Raw genomic sequence first — 16026 nt, forward strand, 5'->3', positions numbered from 1 at the left:
TCCCTTCCCTTCCCTTCCCTTCCCCTTCCCTTCCCTTCCCTTCCCTTCCCTTCCCCTTCCCTTCCCTTCCCTTCCCTTCCCTTCCCTTCCCTTCCCTTCCCTTCCCTTCCCTTCCCTTCCCTTCCCTTCTCCCTTCCAACCCAACCCAATCCATTCTGTGATCTTTGCAGGTCCCCTCCAACCCAGCCCCTTCTGTGATTCTGTTCTTATTGACCTCTGCAGTTTCCTCACCTTCTCTGTTCAAGTTTTTCATTCTTCAGCATCCAAGCTCTGGCACTCTGCTGGTGCTGGAGTTTCACCTGGAATCCTCAGTCTCCAGGAACTGACTCTTAAAAGAAAGTGGCAGCTGCCAGGAGCCTCAGCAGCAAGGTGGAGGAGGTGGCAGGCTGTCAGCACAGGCAGGTGCTGTGACTCACCCAGGGCCATCTGGCCAGCTGAGTCAGGCTTAAAATCCAGGTCTTGTGATATTCCCCAGGGAATGCCATGCCCATGGGAGCCAGCTTTGCAGGGCACAAGCTGCAGTTGGTGCCTCAGGAGGAGGTCAAAATGTGCACACAAGAGCTGGGCTGAGTTAAGCTCTGAGCAGGAAGCCAAGAGCTGGTGTTGGCTGTGCTGCCAGCAGCCCAGCTCCTGCCCTCTGCTCTCTCTCTGGGGGGATCCATGGTTGCTTTTCCAGGTGCTGGGAAACGTTTCTTGCAGGGGCAGGTGAGTTTTCCCTTGCTGGGCTGCAGCACACATCTGGTGGGACCCACAGTTCTTGAAGGCTTTCCCTCAAGCTGTGATTCATAGAACCATTAAGGTTGGAAAAGACCTCCAGGATCACCAGGTCCAACCCTCTGCCCAGCACCACCATGAGTCCTGCTCCATGTCCCCAGGCTCCACAGCCTCTTGGCTTTTGAACACCAGCTTGTATCACAGCATCACACAATCACCAAGGTTGGAAGAGACCTCAAAGATCACTAAGTCCAAGCTGTCACCACAGACCTCCTGACAACTAAACCATGGCACCAAGTGCCACATCCAATCCCCTCTGGAACACCTCCAGGGATGGGGACTCCACCACCTCCCTGGGCAGCACATTCCCATGGCCAATCTCTTTGTCTGGGAAGAACTTTCTCCTCACCTCCAGCCTAAACCTCCCCTGGCACAGCCTGAGACTGTGTCCTCTTGTTCTGGTGCTGGCTGCCTGGGAGAAGAGCCCAACCCCCACCTGGCTCCAACCTCCCTTCAGGGAGTTGGAGAGAGCAAGAAGGTCTCCCCTGAGCCTCCTCTTCTCCAGGCTAAGCAACCCCAGCTCCCTCAGCCTCTCCTCACAGGGCTGTGCTCCAGACCCCTCTCCAGCTTTGTTGCCCTTCTCTGGACACCTTCCAGCATCTCAACATCTTCCCTAACCTGAGGTGCCCAGAACTGGACACAGGACTCAAGGTTTGGCCTAAGCAGTGCTGAGCACAGGGCACAATGACCTCCCTGCTCTTGCTGAGCATTGCTCAGCTGCCCTCTGGGGCTGCTCTCCTGCAGGCTCTCAGCCCCAGGGCTCTCAGCCTTTACTCCCCACAGAGCTGCTCCAGGCCACTCCTTCTCCAGTGGCAGTCCCACAAGCAGGAGGCATTGGCCTGCAGAACTGCTGCAGCTCCCCAGTTTTGTTGCCCTTCTCTGGACACCTTCCAGCACCTCAACCTCTTTCCTGAGCTGAGGAGCTCAGAACTGGACACAGTTCTCTGAAGCAGAGCCACCCTCTGGCTCCCCAGCCAGCAGCAGTCAATGGAGCCAGCCAGGCTGGGGACATAATTGCCTTCTGCTCTTGTGGCAGCTTCACAGAGCTTCTGCATGTGGCATTCTGCCCTGGCCATCACCCTCTCTGTCCTCCCATTGTGCTCCCAGTGCAAACAGGGTGAGCTCAGCTGTGATCACAGTTTCTGCACCTGGCTGCTGCTTTCTTGGAGATTAAAAGCCCAGCAGCCCAGCCACCCCTCAGGCTCCCTTTGTCCAGCTCTGTTTCCATCTGCTCTCAGCCTGCTTGCACAGCTCACTCCTGCCCTGCCATGCAGAACAGGGAACCTGCAGAGGAGAGGTTTAAAGCACTCAGTGCAAGGAGGCTTGAAAGGATGTGGTGGTGCTGCTGGAGGAGGCTGGCTGCAGGCTCTTCCACCACAGAGTCACAGAATCACCAAGGTTGGAAGAGACCCCAAAGGTCATCAAGTCCAAGCTGTCACCACAGACCTCATGACTAAACCATGGCACCAAGTGCCACATCCAATCCCCTCTTGAACACCTCCAGGGAGTGGTGGAGGGGTGGGAGATTGAGATTGGAGCCTTACAGTACCTGAAGGGGCTCCAGGAGAGCTGGGGAGGGACTAATAGTGGCCTGCCTGTACCTGAAGGGGCTCCAAGAAGGCTGCAGAGAGACTATTCCCAAAGGCCTGCAGGGACAGGCCCAGGGAAAATGGCTTCAGAGCAGAGCAGAGCAGATGGAGATTGGATGTGAGGAACAAGTTCTGCCCCAGGAAGCTGCTGGAACACTGCAGCAGGCTGCCCAGGGAGGTGGCTGAGGCTCCATCCCTGGAGCTGTTCCAGGGGAGGCTGGAGAGGGCTCTGGGCAGCCTGCTCCAGGGGAGGATGTCCCTGCTGGGTGCAGAGGGGTTGGGCTGGAGGAGCTCTGGAGCTCCCTTCCAGCCCAGAGCACTCTGTGATGCTGTGAGGAGCAAGAAGGAAGAGGTGAGCAGTGTGTTAGTGTCTTGCTCTTTGCCAAAGCCTCCTACCAAGCTGCCAAGTGTGCTATGGAGCCAAACCTGGCTTGGTTAATTAAACCTGGATTCTGCCCCATAGCTGCACTGACAGCTTGCTCCTATAGCAGCCTGCCAGTACCTGAAGGGCTCCAGGAGAGCTGGGGAGGGACTCTGGACAAGGGCTGAGAGACAATGGCTTTGAGCTGGGAGAGAGGAGACTGAGAGTGGAGAGGAGGAAGAAATTGTTGAGAGTGAGGCTGGGGAGACTCTGGCACAGGCTGCCCAGGGAGGCTGTGGCTGCCTCCTGCCTGGAGGGGTTCAGGACCAGGCTGGATGAGGCCCTGAGCAGCCTGTGCTGGTGGGAGGTGTCCCTGCCCATGGCAGGGGCTGGAGCTGGCTGAGCTCTGAGCTCCCTTCCAACCCAGCCCATTCTGGGACTGGTTAGGCCACACCTTGAGTCCTGTGTCCAGTTCTGGGCTCCTCAGGTTAGGAAGGAGGTTGAGCTGCTGGAAGGTGTCCAGAGAAGGGCAAGAAAGCTGGGGAGGGGTCTGGAGCACAGCCCTGGGAGGAGAGGCTGAGGGAGCTGGGGTTGCTTAGCCTGGAGAAGAGGAGGCTCAGGGGAGACCTTCTTGCTCTCTGCAACTCCCTGAAGGGAGGTTGGAGGCAGGTGGGGGTTGGGCTCTTCTCCCAGGCAGCCAGCACCAGAACAAGAGGCCACAGTCTCCAGCTGTGCCAGGGGAGGTTCAGGCTGAAGGTGAGGAAGAAATTCTTCCCAGACAGAGGGATTGGCCATGGGAATGTGCTGCCCAAGGAGGTGGTGGAGCAGCAGCCAGGCACAGGAGCACACAGCACAAATCCTTCTGCCCACAGACTTACAGAAGCAGCCAGGAAGAGACCTCCAAGGTCATCAATTCCAACCAAGCACCCAACCCTAACTGATCAACCAGACCATGGCACCAAGTGCCTCATCCAGGCTCTTCCTAAACACCTCCAGGGACACTGACCCCAACCCCTCCTTGGGCAGCACATTCCAAGGCCAATCTCTCTGTCTGTGAAGAACTCCTTGCTAAGATCAAGCCTAAACCTCCCCTGGCACAGCCTGAGACTGCATCTTCCTGTTCTGGTGCTGGCTGCCTGGGAGAAGAGGCCACTGCCTGGCTGTCCCTTCACTCACATCCCTCAGGCCCTTCTCTTGCTGTCACCATCCCTCAGGGTGCAGCCACCTCTCCTGAACTCCAGCTGCCTGCAGGGAGGTTGGAGCCAGGTGGGGGTTGGGCTCTTCTCCCAGGCAGCCAGCACCAGAACAAGAGGACACAGTCTCAAGCTGTGCCAGGGGAGGTTTAGGCTGGAAGTGAGGAGAAAGTTCTCCCCAGAGAGAGTTGTTAGCCATTGGAATGTGCTGCCCAGGGAGGTGGTGGAGTCCCCATCCCTGGAGGTGTTCAAGAGGGGATTGGATGTGGCACTTGGTGCCATGGTTTAGTCGTGAGGTCTGTGGTGCCAGGTTGGACTTGGTGATCTTTGAGGTCTCTTCCAACATTGGTGATTGTGTGTGTGAATCCTTGCAGGCAGTGCTGTGTCCCCCAGGCTGCTCTCCTTCCCAGCCTCTGTGCTTTAGGTGCTTGGGAGCAGTGGGAATTGTTTTCTTTGGCCTCTGAGCCCTCTTTTGAGTTGTGTGGTTTCCTCCTGATAAAGGTGAACCATTCAGGCTGGAATGGCTTTTGGCAGCTTGGGAGCTCTCAGAACAGAGGCTGGAAGGCAAGGGTGGGGGGGAAAGGAGGGCTCAGGGGCTTAGGTTGTTCCCAGGGCAGGAATTGTCTGCCCTCTGTTAGTGCTGTAAGGGCATGGAAGGGGGTGGAAAGCATTAAGAAGAAAGTGCCTGAGGTGGAATGGCAGCAGGGAGAGCTGGGTGGGAAAGGGTTGGAATGGAATGGAATGGAATGGCATGGAAATGGAATGGAATGGAATGGAATGGAAAGGAATGGAATGGAATAGAATAGAATAGAATAGAATAGAATAGAATAGAATAGAATAGAATAGAATAGAATAGAATAGAATAGACCAGGTTGGAAGAGACCTTCAAGATCATTGCATCCAACCTATCACCCAGCACCACCTAATCAACTAACCCATGGCACCAAGCATCCTGTCAAGTCTCCTCCTGAACACCTCCAGGGATGGGGACTCCACCACCTCCCTGGGCAGCACATTCCAATGGGCAATCACTCTCTCTGTGCAGAACTTCTTCCTAACCTCCAGCCTAAACCTTCCCTGGCACAGCTTGAGACTGTGTCCTCTTGTTCTGGTGCTGGGTGCCTGGGAGAAGAGCCCAACCCCCACCTGGCTCCAACCTCCCTTCAGGGAGTTGGAGAGAGCAAGAAGGTCTCCCCTGAGCCTCCTCTTCTCCAGGCTAAGCAACCCCAGCTCCCTCAGCCTCTCCTCCCAGGGCTGTGCTCCAGACCCCTCCCCAGCTTTCTTGCCCTTCTCTGGACACCTTCAAGTCTCTCAATGTCCTTCTTAAACTGAGAAGCCCAGAACTGGACACAGGACTCAAGGTGTGGCCTAACCAGTGCTGAGCACAGGGCACAATGACCTCCCTGCTCCTGCTGGCCACACTGTTCCTGATGCAGGCCAGGATGCCCTTGGCCTTCTTGTCCCCCTGGGCACACTGCTGGCTCATGTTCAGCCTACCATCAACCAGCACCCCCAGCTCCCTCTCTGCCTGGCTGCTCTCAGCCACTCTGACCCCAGCCTGTAGCACTGCCTGGGGTTGCTGTGGCCAATGTGCAGCACCTGGCACTTGGATGTGTTCAATCTCCTGCCCTTGGCCTCTGCCCATCTGTCCAGCTTGGCAAGGTCTCTCTGCAGAGCCTCTCTGCCCTCCAGCAGATCAACTCCTGCCCCCAGCTTGGTGTCAGCTGCAAATTTACTGCTGATGGACTCAATGCCCTCCTCCAGATCATCAATGAAGATGTTAAAGAGCACAGGGCCCAGCACTGCTCCCTGGGGCACACCACTGGTGCCTGGCTGCCAGCTGGCTGTGGCACCATTCACCACCACTCTCTGGGCTCAGCCTCCAGCCAGTTCCTAACCCAGCTCAGAGAGCTGCTGTCCCAGCCAGGGGCTGACAGCTTGGCCAGCAGTTTGCTGTGGGGGATGGTGTCAAAGGCCTTGCTGAGGTCCAGGCAGACCACATCCACAGCCTGCCCCACAGCCCCCAGGCAGGTCCCTGGGAGGGAGAGACAGCCCATCTGCTCTTTCCTCTGTCTCTGGCAGAGATCTTCCTCTGGTCTGCCTTGGTCTGGCTGTGGTGCTGAGGCTGTGGTGCTGGTTTGGCATTCAGGGGTGGTGCAGGAAAGCCACAGGAGGTGGAAGACCTCCTCCCAGAGGGGAGCAGCCTGGTGAGGGCATGCAGGGAGCTGTGGGAGGGCTGGAGCTGTCCCCTCTCAGCTCATGTGGCACTGCCTCCCTGCTGCCCTGCAGGAGTCCCTCTGTGCTTTAGTCATCCCTCCCCCTCCTCCTGTCCCCTCTGAACCCTTCCCTTGGCACCTGGCTCTCACTCTGCCTGCCCTGTGGGTCTGAGCCTGCAGGGGAGAGGTGAGGAGAGAGCTTCCTTGCTGAGTGCAGGGCCTGGAAGCCATGGAATAGGTTGGGTTGGAAGGGAGCTCAAAGCTCAGCCAGCTCCAAGCCCCCTGCCATGGGCAGGGACACCTCCCACCAGCACAGGCTGCTCAGGGCCTCATCCAGCCTGGTCCTGAACACCTCCAGGCAGGAGGCAGCCACAGCCTCCCTGGGCAGCCTGTGCCAGAGTCTCCCCAGCCTCACTCTCAACAATTTCTTCCTCCTCTCCACTCTCAGTCTCCTCTCTCCCAGCTCAAAGCCATTGTTCCTCAGCCTGGCACTCCCAGCCCTTGTCCAGAGTCCCTTCAGGAAGCTGGTGTCATCCTCTGGGATGGATTTGGTGAGGGAAAGGGGAATCAGAGTGTGGAGGGGCAGGGCTGGGAGGTTGGTTGCCCCCCTGGTGGGTGCAGCACGGAGCCCTGTGGGGTGACACAGACTCCCTCCTTTGCCTCAGGGAAGAGGTTGGGCTGGCAGGGACCTTTCAGGGTCACCTAATGCAGCTCCCAGAACTGCTGTGATTGGAAGAGCCCTTTCAGATCATCCAAGTCCAGCTGTCAGCCCAGCACTGAAGCATGGCCCTCAGCAGCACATCTGCAGGGCTTTGACACCCCTGCGGGGATGGGGACTCCACCATCTGCCTGGGCAGCCTGGGCCAGGCCTTGACAGCTCCTGTGGGGAAGGAATTGTTCCTCCTGTCTGAGCTGAAGCTGCCCTGGTGCAACTTGAGGCCATTTCCTCTTCCTCTGTTGTTCCTGGGGAGGAGAGACCAAGCCCCAGCTGGCTGCAGCCTCCTTGCAGGGAGCTGTAGGGAGCCAGGAGGTCTCTCCTCCTTCAGGCAAGGCTTGGGAGTGGATGGGGTGTGGGGTGGAAGTGGGGGACCATGTCTGACTGGGGGTTCTCTCTTTCCTCCCCCTGCAGCTCTGCCACTTGCCTCTGGCCTGGGGGAACACCTTTGAGAAGATGGAGAAGCAGAGGGGAGTGCTCTTGGGGTGTGTCCCCTGGGAGGAAGAAGAGGAAGGGGATGAGGAGGATGGGGAGGCTCCTGCTGCTTCTCCTTCCAGCCAAGGCAGCAAACTGGAAGAGGTGCAGGTGGAGATGCTGAAGAAGGCCAGGGAGCTCTTCCAGCTGTGTGACAAGGATGAGAAGGGTTTTATCACCAAGGTGGACATGCAGGTGAGGGGAAAAGTCCTTCCCTTTGCCTGGCAGGAGCTGCACAGCCATGGAGCTTGGCAGCTGTGCCTGTGGGCTCTGGGAGCCAAACTCTGCCCCAGCTCACTGCTGGGAGCTGACACTCCCAGGAGAAGGGCCTTGGACCTGCAGGGCATCCCTGGGGCACAGGGGTTTGCAAGCCCTTGTGTCTGAGGAGTGCCTGAGAGACACAAATTGCAGCAGCTCCTGCAGGCATTAAACATGGAATGGGTCATGGAGGCACAGAGGGGCAGGGGCTGGAAGGGACCTCCAGAGACCAGCCAGGGCCAGCCCCCTGCCAGAGCAGGGCACCCAGGGCAGGGCACACAGCAACACATCCAGGAGGGGCTGGAAAGTCTCCGGGGAAGGAGACTCCACAGCCTCCCTGGGCAGCCTGCTCCAGGCCTCCAGCAGCCTCACACCAAAGTTCCTCCTCCTGCTGAGGTGGAACCTCCTGGGTTCCACTTTGTGTCCATTGCCTCCTGTCCTGTCCCTGGGCACCACTGAGCAGAGCCTGGCCCCTTCCTGCCCCCCACCCCTCAGGGATTTACAGACATTGCTCAGATCCCTCTCAGCCTTCTCCTCTGCAGGCTCTCAGCCCCAGGGCTCAGCCTTCCCTCCTCACACAGCTGCTCCAGGCCCTTCAGCATCCTCACAGCCTCCCCTGGACTCTCTCCAGCAGTTCCCTGACCCCCTTGAACTGGGGAGCCCAGGACTGGACACAGTACTCCAAATGTGGCCTTAACAGGGCAGAGCAGAGGGGGAGGAGAACCTTCCTTTGATGGATGGGAAATATGGGGGGGGGGGAAATGCCTGGTTTGAGGTGGAAAACCCCAGAGCACACAGGCAAGCCACACAAGAGCTCCAGCAGCTTCTGAACCAGCTGTGCCCCTGGAGAGCTCTGCTGGCATGGCCCTGGTGTGCCCTTGGAGAGCTCTGCTGGGATGCTCCTGGTGTGCCCCTGGAGAGCTCTGCTGGGATTCTCCTGGTGTGCCCCTGGAGAGCTCTGCTGGCATGGCCCTGGTGTGCCCTTGGAGAGCTCTGCTGGGATGCTCCTGGTGTGCCCCTGGAGAGCTCTGCTGGCATGCTCCTGGTGTGCCCCTGGAGAGCTCTGCTGGGATGCTCCTGGGGTGCCCCTGGAGAGCTCTGCTGGGATGCTCCTGGTGTGCCCCTGGAGAGCTCTGCTGGCATGCTCCTGGTGTGGCCCTGGAGAGCTCTGCTGGCATGCTCCTGGGGTGCTCCTGGAGAGCTCTGCTGGGATGTTCCTGGGGTGCTCCTGGAGAGCTCTGCTGGGATGGTCCTGGTGTGCCCCTGGAGAGCTCTGCTGGGATGCTCCTGGTGTGCCCCTGGAGAGCTCTGCTGGGATGTTCCTGGGGTGCTCCTGGAGAGCTCTGCTGGGATGGTCCTGGTGTGCCCCTGGAGAGCTCTGCTGGGATGCTCCTGGTGTGCCCCTGGAGAGCTCTGCTGGGATGCTCCTGGTGTGCCCCTGGAGAGCTCTGCTGGCATGCTCCTGGTGTGCCCCTGGAGAGCTCTGCTGGGATGTTCCTGGTGTGCCCCTGGAGAGCTCTGCTGGCATGCTCCTGGTGTGCCCCTGGAGAGCTCTGCTGGGATGCTCCTGGTGTGCCCTTGGAGAGCTCTGCTGGGATGCTCCTGGGGTGCCCCTGGAGAGCTCTGCTGGGATGCTCCTGGGGTGCCCCTGGAGAGCTCTGCTGGGATGCTCCTGGTGTGCCCTTGGAGAGCTCTGCTGGGATGCTCCTGGTGTGCCCCTGGAGAGCTCTGCTGGGATGCTCCTGGTGTGCCCCTGGAGAGCTCTTGCTGGGATGCTCCTGGTGTGCCCCTGCAGAGCTCTGCTGGGATGCTCCTGGTGTGCCCCTGCAGAGCTCTGCTGGGATGCTCCTGGTGTGCCCCTGGAGAGCTCTGCTGGGATGCTCCTGGTGTGCCCCTGGAGAGCTCTGCTGGGATGCTCCTGGTGTGCCCCTGGAGAGCTCTGCTGGCATGCTCCTGGTGTGCCCCTGGAGAGCTCTGCTGGGATGCTCCTGGTGTGCCCTTGGAGAGCTCTGCTGGGATGCTCCTGGTGTGCCCTGGAGAGCTCTGCTGGGATGCTCCTGGTGTGCCCCTGGAGAGCTCTGCTGGGATGCTCCTGGTGTGCCCTTGGAGAGCTCTGCTGGGATGCTCCTGGGGTGCCCCTGGAGAGCTCTGCTGGGATGCTCCTGGTGTGCCCCTGGAGAGCTCTGCTGGGATGCTCCTGGTGTGCCCTTGGAGAGCTCTGCTGGGATGCTCCTGGTGTGCCCCTGGAGAGCTCTGCTGGGATGCTCCTGGTGTGCCCCTGGAGAGCTCTTGCTGGGATGCTCCTGGTGTGCCCCTGCAGAGCTCTGCTGGGATGCTCCTGGTGTGCCCCTGCAGAGCTCTGCTGGGATGCTCCTGGTGTGCCCTGGAGAGCTCTGCTGGGATGCTCCTGGTGTGCCCCTGGAGAGCTCTGCTGGGATGCTCCTGGTGTGCCCCTGGAGAGCTCTGCTGGGATGTTCCTGGGGTGCCCCTGGAGAGCTCTGCTGGGATGCTCCTGGTGTGCCCTGGAGAGCTCTGCTGGGATGCTCCTGGGGTGCCCCTGCAGAGCTCTGCTGGGATGCTCCTGGTGTGCCCCTGGAGAGCTCTGCTGGGATGCTCCTGGGGTGCCCCTGGAGAGCTCTGCTGGGATGCTCCTGGTGTGCCCCTGGAGAGCTCTGCTGGGATGCTCCTGGTGTGCCCTGGAGAGCTCTGCTGGGATGCTCCTGGTGTGCCCTTGGAGAGCTCTGCTGGGATGCTCCTGGTGTGCCCCTGGAGAGCTCTGCTGGGATGCTCCTGGTGTGCCCCTGGAGAGCTCTGCTGGGATGCTCCTGGTGTGCCCCTGGAGAGCTCTGCTGGGATGCTCCTGGTGTGCCCCTGGAGAGCTCTGCTGGGATGCTCCTGGTGTGCCCTGGAGAGTTCTGCTGGGATGCTCCTGGTGTGCCCTTGGAGAGCTCTGCTGGGATGCTCCTGGTGTGCCCCTGGAGAGCTCTGCTGGGATGCTCCTGGGGTGCCCCTGGAGAGCTCTGCTGGGCACAGCAAGTGTGGGAGGAGGCTGGCAGTGCCTGCTGGGGCATCCTCCTTTGGGCAGGGCTGGAGGGAGCAGGCAGTGAACTTGAGGCCCCAGTGGTCCTGGGCTGGAGGAGGGAGAGGGTTGAGCTCCCTGCAGAGCAAGCAGCCCAGCCCCAGGTTCCCTGCCTGCAGTGGGGGTTGAGCTGTGCTGTGGAGGAGCTGTCACTGTGCTTGTGGCATCTCCTGGCTGCACTGCAGGCTGTCACCCCCTGGCCAGGGGGCTGCCAAGGTGCTGAGGCCATCTCCTTGGGGAGGAGAGGCTGAGAGCCCTGGGGCTGTCTGGGCTGGGGAGGAGCAGCCTGAGGGGGACCTCACCAGTGCTGAGCAATGCTTCAGGGGTGGGGGTCAGGAGGGTGGCACCAGGCTGTGTGCAGTGGTACCCAGGGGCAGGACAGGCACAGACTGAAGGTAAGAAGTTCCACCTGAACATGAGGAGGAGCTGCTGTGATTGAAGGGTGGCAGAGCCCTGGAGCAGGCTGCCCAGAAAGCTGGTGGAGAGTCTCCTGGTGTGGAGACTTCCAAGCCCCCCCTGGCTGTGTTCCTGGGTCCCTGCCCTGGGTGCCCTGCTCTGGCAGGGGGCTTGAGCTGGGGGAGCTCCAGAGGTCTCTTCCCAGCCCTGCCATGCTGTGTGAAGCTGAGGGGGGCAGGGGCAGGAGGCAGTCCCAGGGGAGCCCTGAGCCAGGCCTTAATGTTGTTGGTTGTTTTGTCTTTGCAGAGGCTCCAGAGTGAACTGCCCCTGAGCCTTGAGCAGCTGGAGGCTGTTTTTGACAGCTTGGAGCAGAACAACAATGGATACCTGACCCCTGTGGAGTTCAGCATGGGACTGGGTGAGGGCTGTGCAGAGGCAGAGGAGGGAGGAAGCTCACCTGAGGCATGCTGCTGGGGAGAAAGGAAGGGCAGTGGTCCTGCTGGAGCTGCAGCAGCTCTGCAGGCCAATGCCTCCTGCTTGTGGGACTGCCACTGGAGAAGGAGTGGCCTGGAGCAGCTCTGTGGGGAGCAAAGGCTGAGAGCCCTGGGGCTGAGAGCCTGCAGGAGAGTAGCCCGAGAGGGCAGCTGAGCAATGCTCAGCTGGAGCAGGGAAGTCATTGTGCCCTGTGCTCAGCACTGCTTAGGCCACACCTTGAGTCCTGTGTCCAGTTCTGGGCTCCTCAGGTTAGGAAGGACATTGAGAGACTTGAAGGTGTCCAGAGAAGGGCAAGAAAGCTGGGGAGGGGTCTGGAGCACAGCCCTGTGAGGAGAGGCTGAGGGAGCTGGGGTTGCTTAGCCTGCAGAAGAGGAGGCTCAGGGGAGACCTTCTTGCTCTCTCCAACTCCCTGCAGGGAGGCTGTAGCCAGGTGGGGGTTGGGCTCTTCTCCCAGGCAGCCAGCACCAGAACAAGAGGACACAGTCTCAAGCTGTGCCAGGGGAGGTTCAGGCTGGGTGTTAGGAAGAAGTTCTTCCCATCAAGAGAGATGGGAATGTGCTGCCCAGGGAGGTGGTGGAGTCCCCATCCCTGGAGGTGTTCAGGAGGGGATTGGATGTGGCACTTGGAGCCATGGTTGAGCTGTCAGGAGGTGCTGGGTGACAGCTTGGACTTGATGGTCCCTGAGGTCTTTCCCAGCCTGGTTGATTCTGTGATTCTATGACTCCAGACCCTCCACTCCTGCATCTCTTTGCTTCATGCTCATTCTTTGTGCCTGCCTCCTCTGGGGTCCTCCTCAGCCTGCCCCTGACTCAAGAGCTTGACCTGGGGCTGTTGCTGCCTTCCTTCTGGAGCTGCCAGCTTGCACAGCCTCTGAGAGGCTGCAGTGTGCAGCTGCCCCACTGCCACAGAGCACACATTGAAACTGTTCCACTGGAAGCAGACTGAGATCCTTCCAGGGTGCCTAAACAACCTCCAGATGATGCTCTGCCTCCACTTCCCCAGCTGTGAAACAGCACCAGGGAGACATCCTGCCTCCTTCTTAGCCAAAGTCTCAACCCCCTTGATGTAGCTGCCTGAGCCTCAGGGGCTGGGGCTCCCCACTGCAGGATCTGCACAGCACTTCTTGGGGGGAGGAGGGAAGCAGCTGGGTTCTGACCCAGGGAACTGGGAAAGCACAGAGTGGCTCAGGTTGGAAGGGAGCTCAGAGGTCATCTGCTCCAAGCCCCTGCCAGGGGCAGGGACACCTCCCACCAACACAGGCTGCTCAAGGCCTCATCCAGCCTGGTCCTGAACCCCTCCAGGCAGGAGGCAGCCACAGCCTCCCTGGGCAGCCTGTGCCAGAGTCTCCCCAGCCTCACTCTCAACAATTTCTTCCTCCTCTCCACTCTCAGTCTCCTCTCTCCCAGCTCAAAGCCATTGTCCCTCAGCCCTTGGCCAGAGTCCCTCCCCAGCTCTCCTGGAGCCCTTCAGGCACTGCAAGGCTGCTCTGAGGTCTCCCTGCAGCCTTCTCTTCTCCAGGCTGCACAGCCCCAGCTCTCCCAGCCTGGCCCCACAGGGGAGGTTCTGCAGCCTCTGCTCATCTCTGTGGCCTCCTCTGGAGCCTCTCCAGCAGCTCCAGGTCCTCCTTGTGCTGGGGGCCCAGAGCTGGAGGCAGTGCTGCAGGTGGGGGCTGAGCAGAGCAGAGCAGAGGGGCAGAATCCCCTCCCTGTGCTGCTGCTCTCCCTGCTCTGGCTGCAGCTCAGCACTCAGCTGGCTCTGGGCTGCCAGGGACCAGTGCTGGCTCCTGGGGAGTTTGTCACCACCTGACACCCCCAAGGCCTCCTCCTGCAGGCTGCTCTCAGCCACTCCTCCCCCAGCCTGGCTCTGTGCTGGGGATTGCCCTGCCCCAGCTGCAGGACCTTGCCCTTGCCCTTGTTGAACTTCATGAGATTGTGTTGGTCCCAGCTCTGCAGCCTGCCCAGCTCCCTCTGGATGGATCCTTCCCTCCAGCCTGCCCAGCTCCCTCTGGATGGATCCCTTCCCTCCATTCTCCCCAGCTCCCTCTGGATGGATCCTTCCCTCCAGCCTGCCCAGCTCCCTCTGGATGGATCCTTCCCTCCAGCCTGCCCAGCTCCCTCTGGATGGATCCCTTCCCCTCCCAGTGTGTCAGCCAGGCCACACAGCTTGGTGTCAGCCACAGACCTGCTGGGGGTGCCTCAGTGCCACTGCCCAGTGGAGGTGGTCCCTGCCCCAGGGACTGGCCTGACCAGAAGGATTCAGAGAGTCCTGACTCACTTCTCACCATGCCCAGCCTGGGGGCATGCCCTAAGCACAGCTTCTGAATGACCAAACCAGAGCCAGCTGGGCAGTGGAAGGCAGAGCAGAGATCTTGCCAGGGGCTGCTGCTGACCCCTGTGTGCAAGCAGCTTCCACACAGGCTGGCTGCCCACCAGCTGCTGCAAGGACCTGGGCACCCAGCTGGTTGAAATGGTGTACCAGGGGCTGTGCCCTGGTGCCCAGCAAGGCTGGAGGGGGGCAGAAAGCAGAGAATCCTTCCTCAGAGTGCTTTCTCAGCCACTCCTCCCCCAGCCTGGATTTGTGCTGGGGATTGCCCTGCCCCAGACACAGGACCTGGGTCTTGGCTATGCTGAGCTTCAGGCCCAGCTCTGCAGCCTGCCCAGCTCCTTCTGGATCCTCCCAGTGCCAGCCAGGCCACACAGCTTGGTGTCTGCCACAGACCTGCTGGGGGTGCCTCAGGGCCACTGCCCAGCTGAGCTCCTTGCCCCGTGGCAGTTGGGTCAGAACAGATGTGGCAGATGAGGAGGGGGCAGCAGTGATCTCCTCCTCCCTCTGAGCTGATGAACCAATGCAGGGTGGTGTTCTTACAGCCTCACTTCTGAGGCTCTGTGCTCAAGGAGGCTGCTTGGGACTGGGCTGAGCTTGTAAAGTCCTGCAGCTGGGGCAGGGCAATCCCAGGCACTGATAGAGGCTGGGCAGGGACTGGCTGGAGAGCAGCCCTGAAGGAAAGGCCTTGGGGGTGCTGGGGGAGGAGAAGCTCAGCAGGAGCCAGCAGGGAGCACTTGCAGCCCAGAGAGCCAAGCAGAGCCTGGGCTGCAGCAGCAGAAGTGTGGCCAGCAGGGCCAGGGAGGGGATTCTGCCCCTCTGCTCCACTCTGCTGGACCACAGCTGGAGCTCTGGGGCCAGCTCTGGAGCCTCTGTGCCAGGAAGGCTCTGGAGGGGCTGGAAGGTGTCCAGAGCAGGGCCAGGAGGAGGAGCAGAGGGCTGGAGCTGCTCTGCTCTGCAGACAGCCTGAGAGAGTTGGGCTTGTGCAGGCTGGAGAGGAGAAGGCTCCCAGGAGACCTTCTGGTGGCCTTCCAGGAGCTGCAGGAGGCTGCAAGCAAGCTGGGGAGGGACTTTGGAGGGTGTCAGGGAGGGATAGGACTGGGGGGGATGGAGCAGGACTAGAAGTGGGGAGATGGAGATTGGCTGTGAGGAGGAAGTTGTTGCCCAGGAGGGTGGTGGTCTCCAGTGCCAGCCCTGCAGCCTGCAGGGGGGGTTTGGGATCCCTGGGGGCTGTGTTCCATGGGAGGGAAGTGACCCAGTGCAGAGCATCCAAGGCCCTGGGTGGGAGATCATCTCAGGGCAGATGAGAGCAGAGCCTGACAGGCTGTGGTTGGGCTGGGAACCAGTTCCAGTCCCAGCACTGCAGGCTGAAGGCTGACATCACTCAGGATGTCAGGGCAGAGGCTCTGCCCTGAGCAGGAGCTGTGCTCTGCACCAGCAGCCTGCAGGCAGCTCCCCAGGCAACTCTGCAGGAGGCTCCCACTGCAGCAGCAGCTTATGGAATGGACTTCAGATCTGACTTGCTTTTCCTCCTTCTCTTCTCCTTCCCCCAGAAAAGCTACTAGGGCTGGAAGTGGGAGGAGGAGCTGGGAGCATGGCTCACTCCAGGCACGAGGAGACCTTTGAGTCAGGCTGGGCAGACGACTTGGAGCCAGCAGATGAGGAGGAGCAACGCTTCTGCTCCATGCTGGAGCAGCTGGGAGCAGCCCAGATGTTTGAGGAGTAAGTTGCCTGGCATTGCTGCTGCCCTCTCTTGACCTTCAGAGTGCCAGCAAAGCCCAGAGAGGCTGAACTGAGCTCTCTGAAGCACTCTTGGCCTTCCTTTCCTGCTGTCTGGGCTTGGGGGCAAGTGCAGGGAGGTCTGGGGCTGCTCCCCACAGTTCCTGACTGCTTTTAGAGCAGAGCTCTTCCCAGGGAGCTTCCCAGGCTGGGCTGCATCCCAGAGCTGTGCAGTGGCAGAGTTGGTGCCATGGCAGCCCATCTGCAGGCTGCAGGTGGAGAGAAGCATGAGAGGGGTGGAGAAGGAGAGGAGGCTGAGTGTGCTCCCTGTGCCAGAGCGGTGCCTGGCTGCTCAGATGAGTTCATACAGCCTCAGTACTGAGGCTCTGTGCTCAAGGAGGCTGCTTGGGACTGGGCTGAGCTGCATCCAGTCCT

At 60.3% G+C, this 16026-nt stretch overlaps 1 protein-coding gene across 1 annotated transcript; it reads left to right on the top strand.

Annotated features, from left to right (window-relative positions):
- Positions 1-7266: 7266 nt before the first annotated feature.
- On the top strand, positions 7267-15594 carry LOC137440512 (EF-hand calcium-binding domain-containing protein 4A-like; the record flags this gene model as incomplete). Its single annotated transcript, XM_068136741.1, has 3 exons — positions 7267-7517; positions 11362-11473; positions 15426-15594. Coding segments are annotated over exons 1-3 (494 nt in total), but the record flags the coding sequence as incomplete, so codon positions are not given.
- Positions 15595-16026: the final 432 nt, after the last annotated feature.

Source organism: Melanerpes formicivorus, unplaced genomic scaffold (assembly GCF_026170545.1).
Source record: "Melanerpes formicivorus ecotype bairdi unplaced genomic scaffold, bMelFor1.0.p_v2 SCAF_3124, whole genome shotgun sequence".
NCBI lineage: Eukaryota > Metazoa > Chordata > Aves > Piciformes > Picidae > Melanerpes > Melanerpes formicivorus.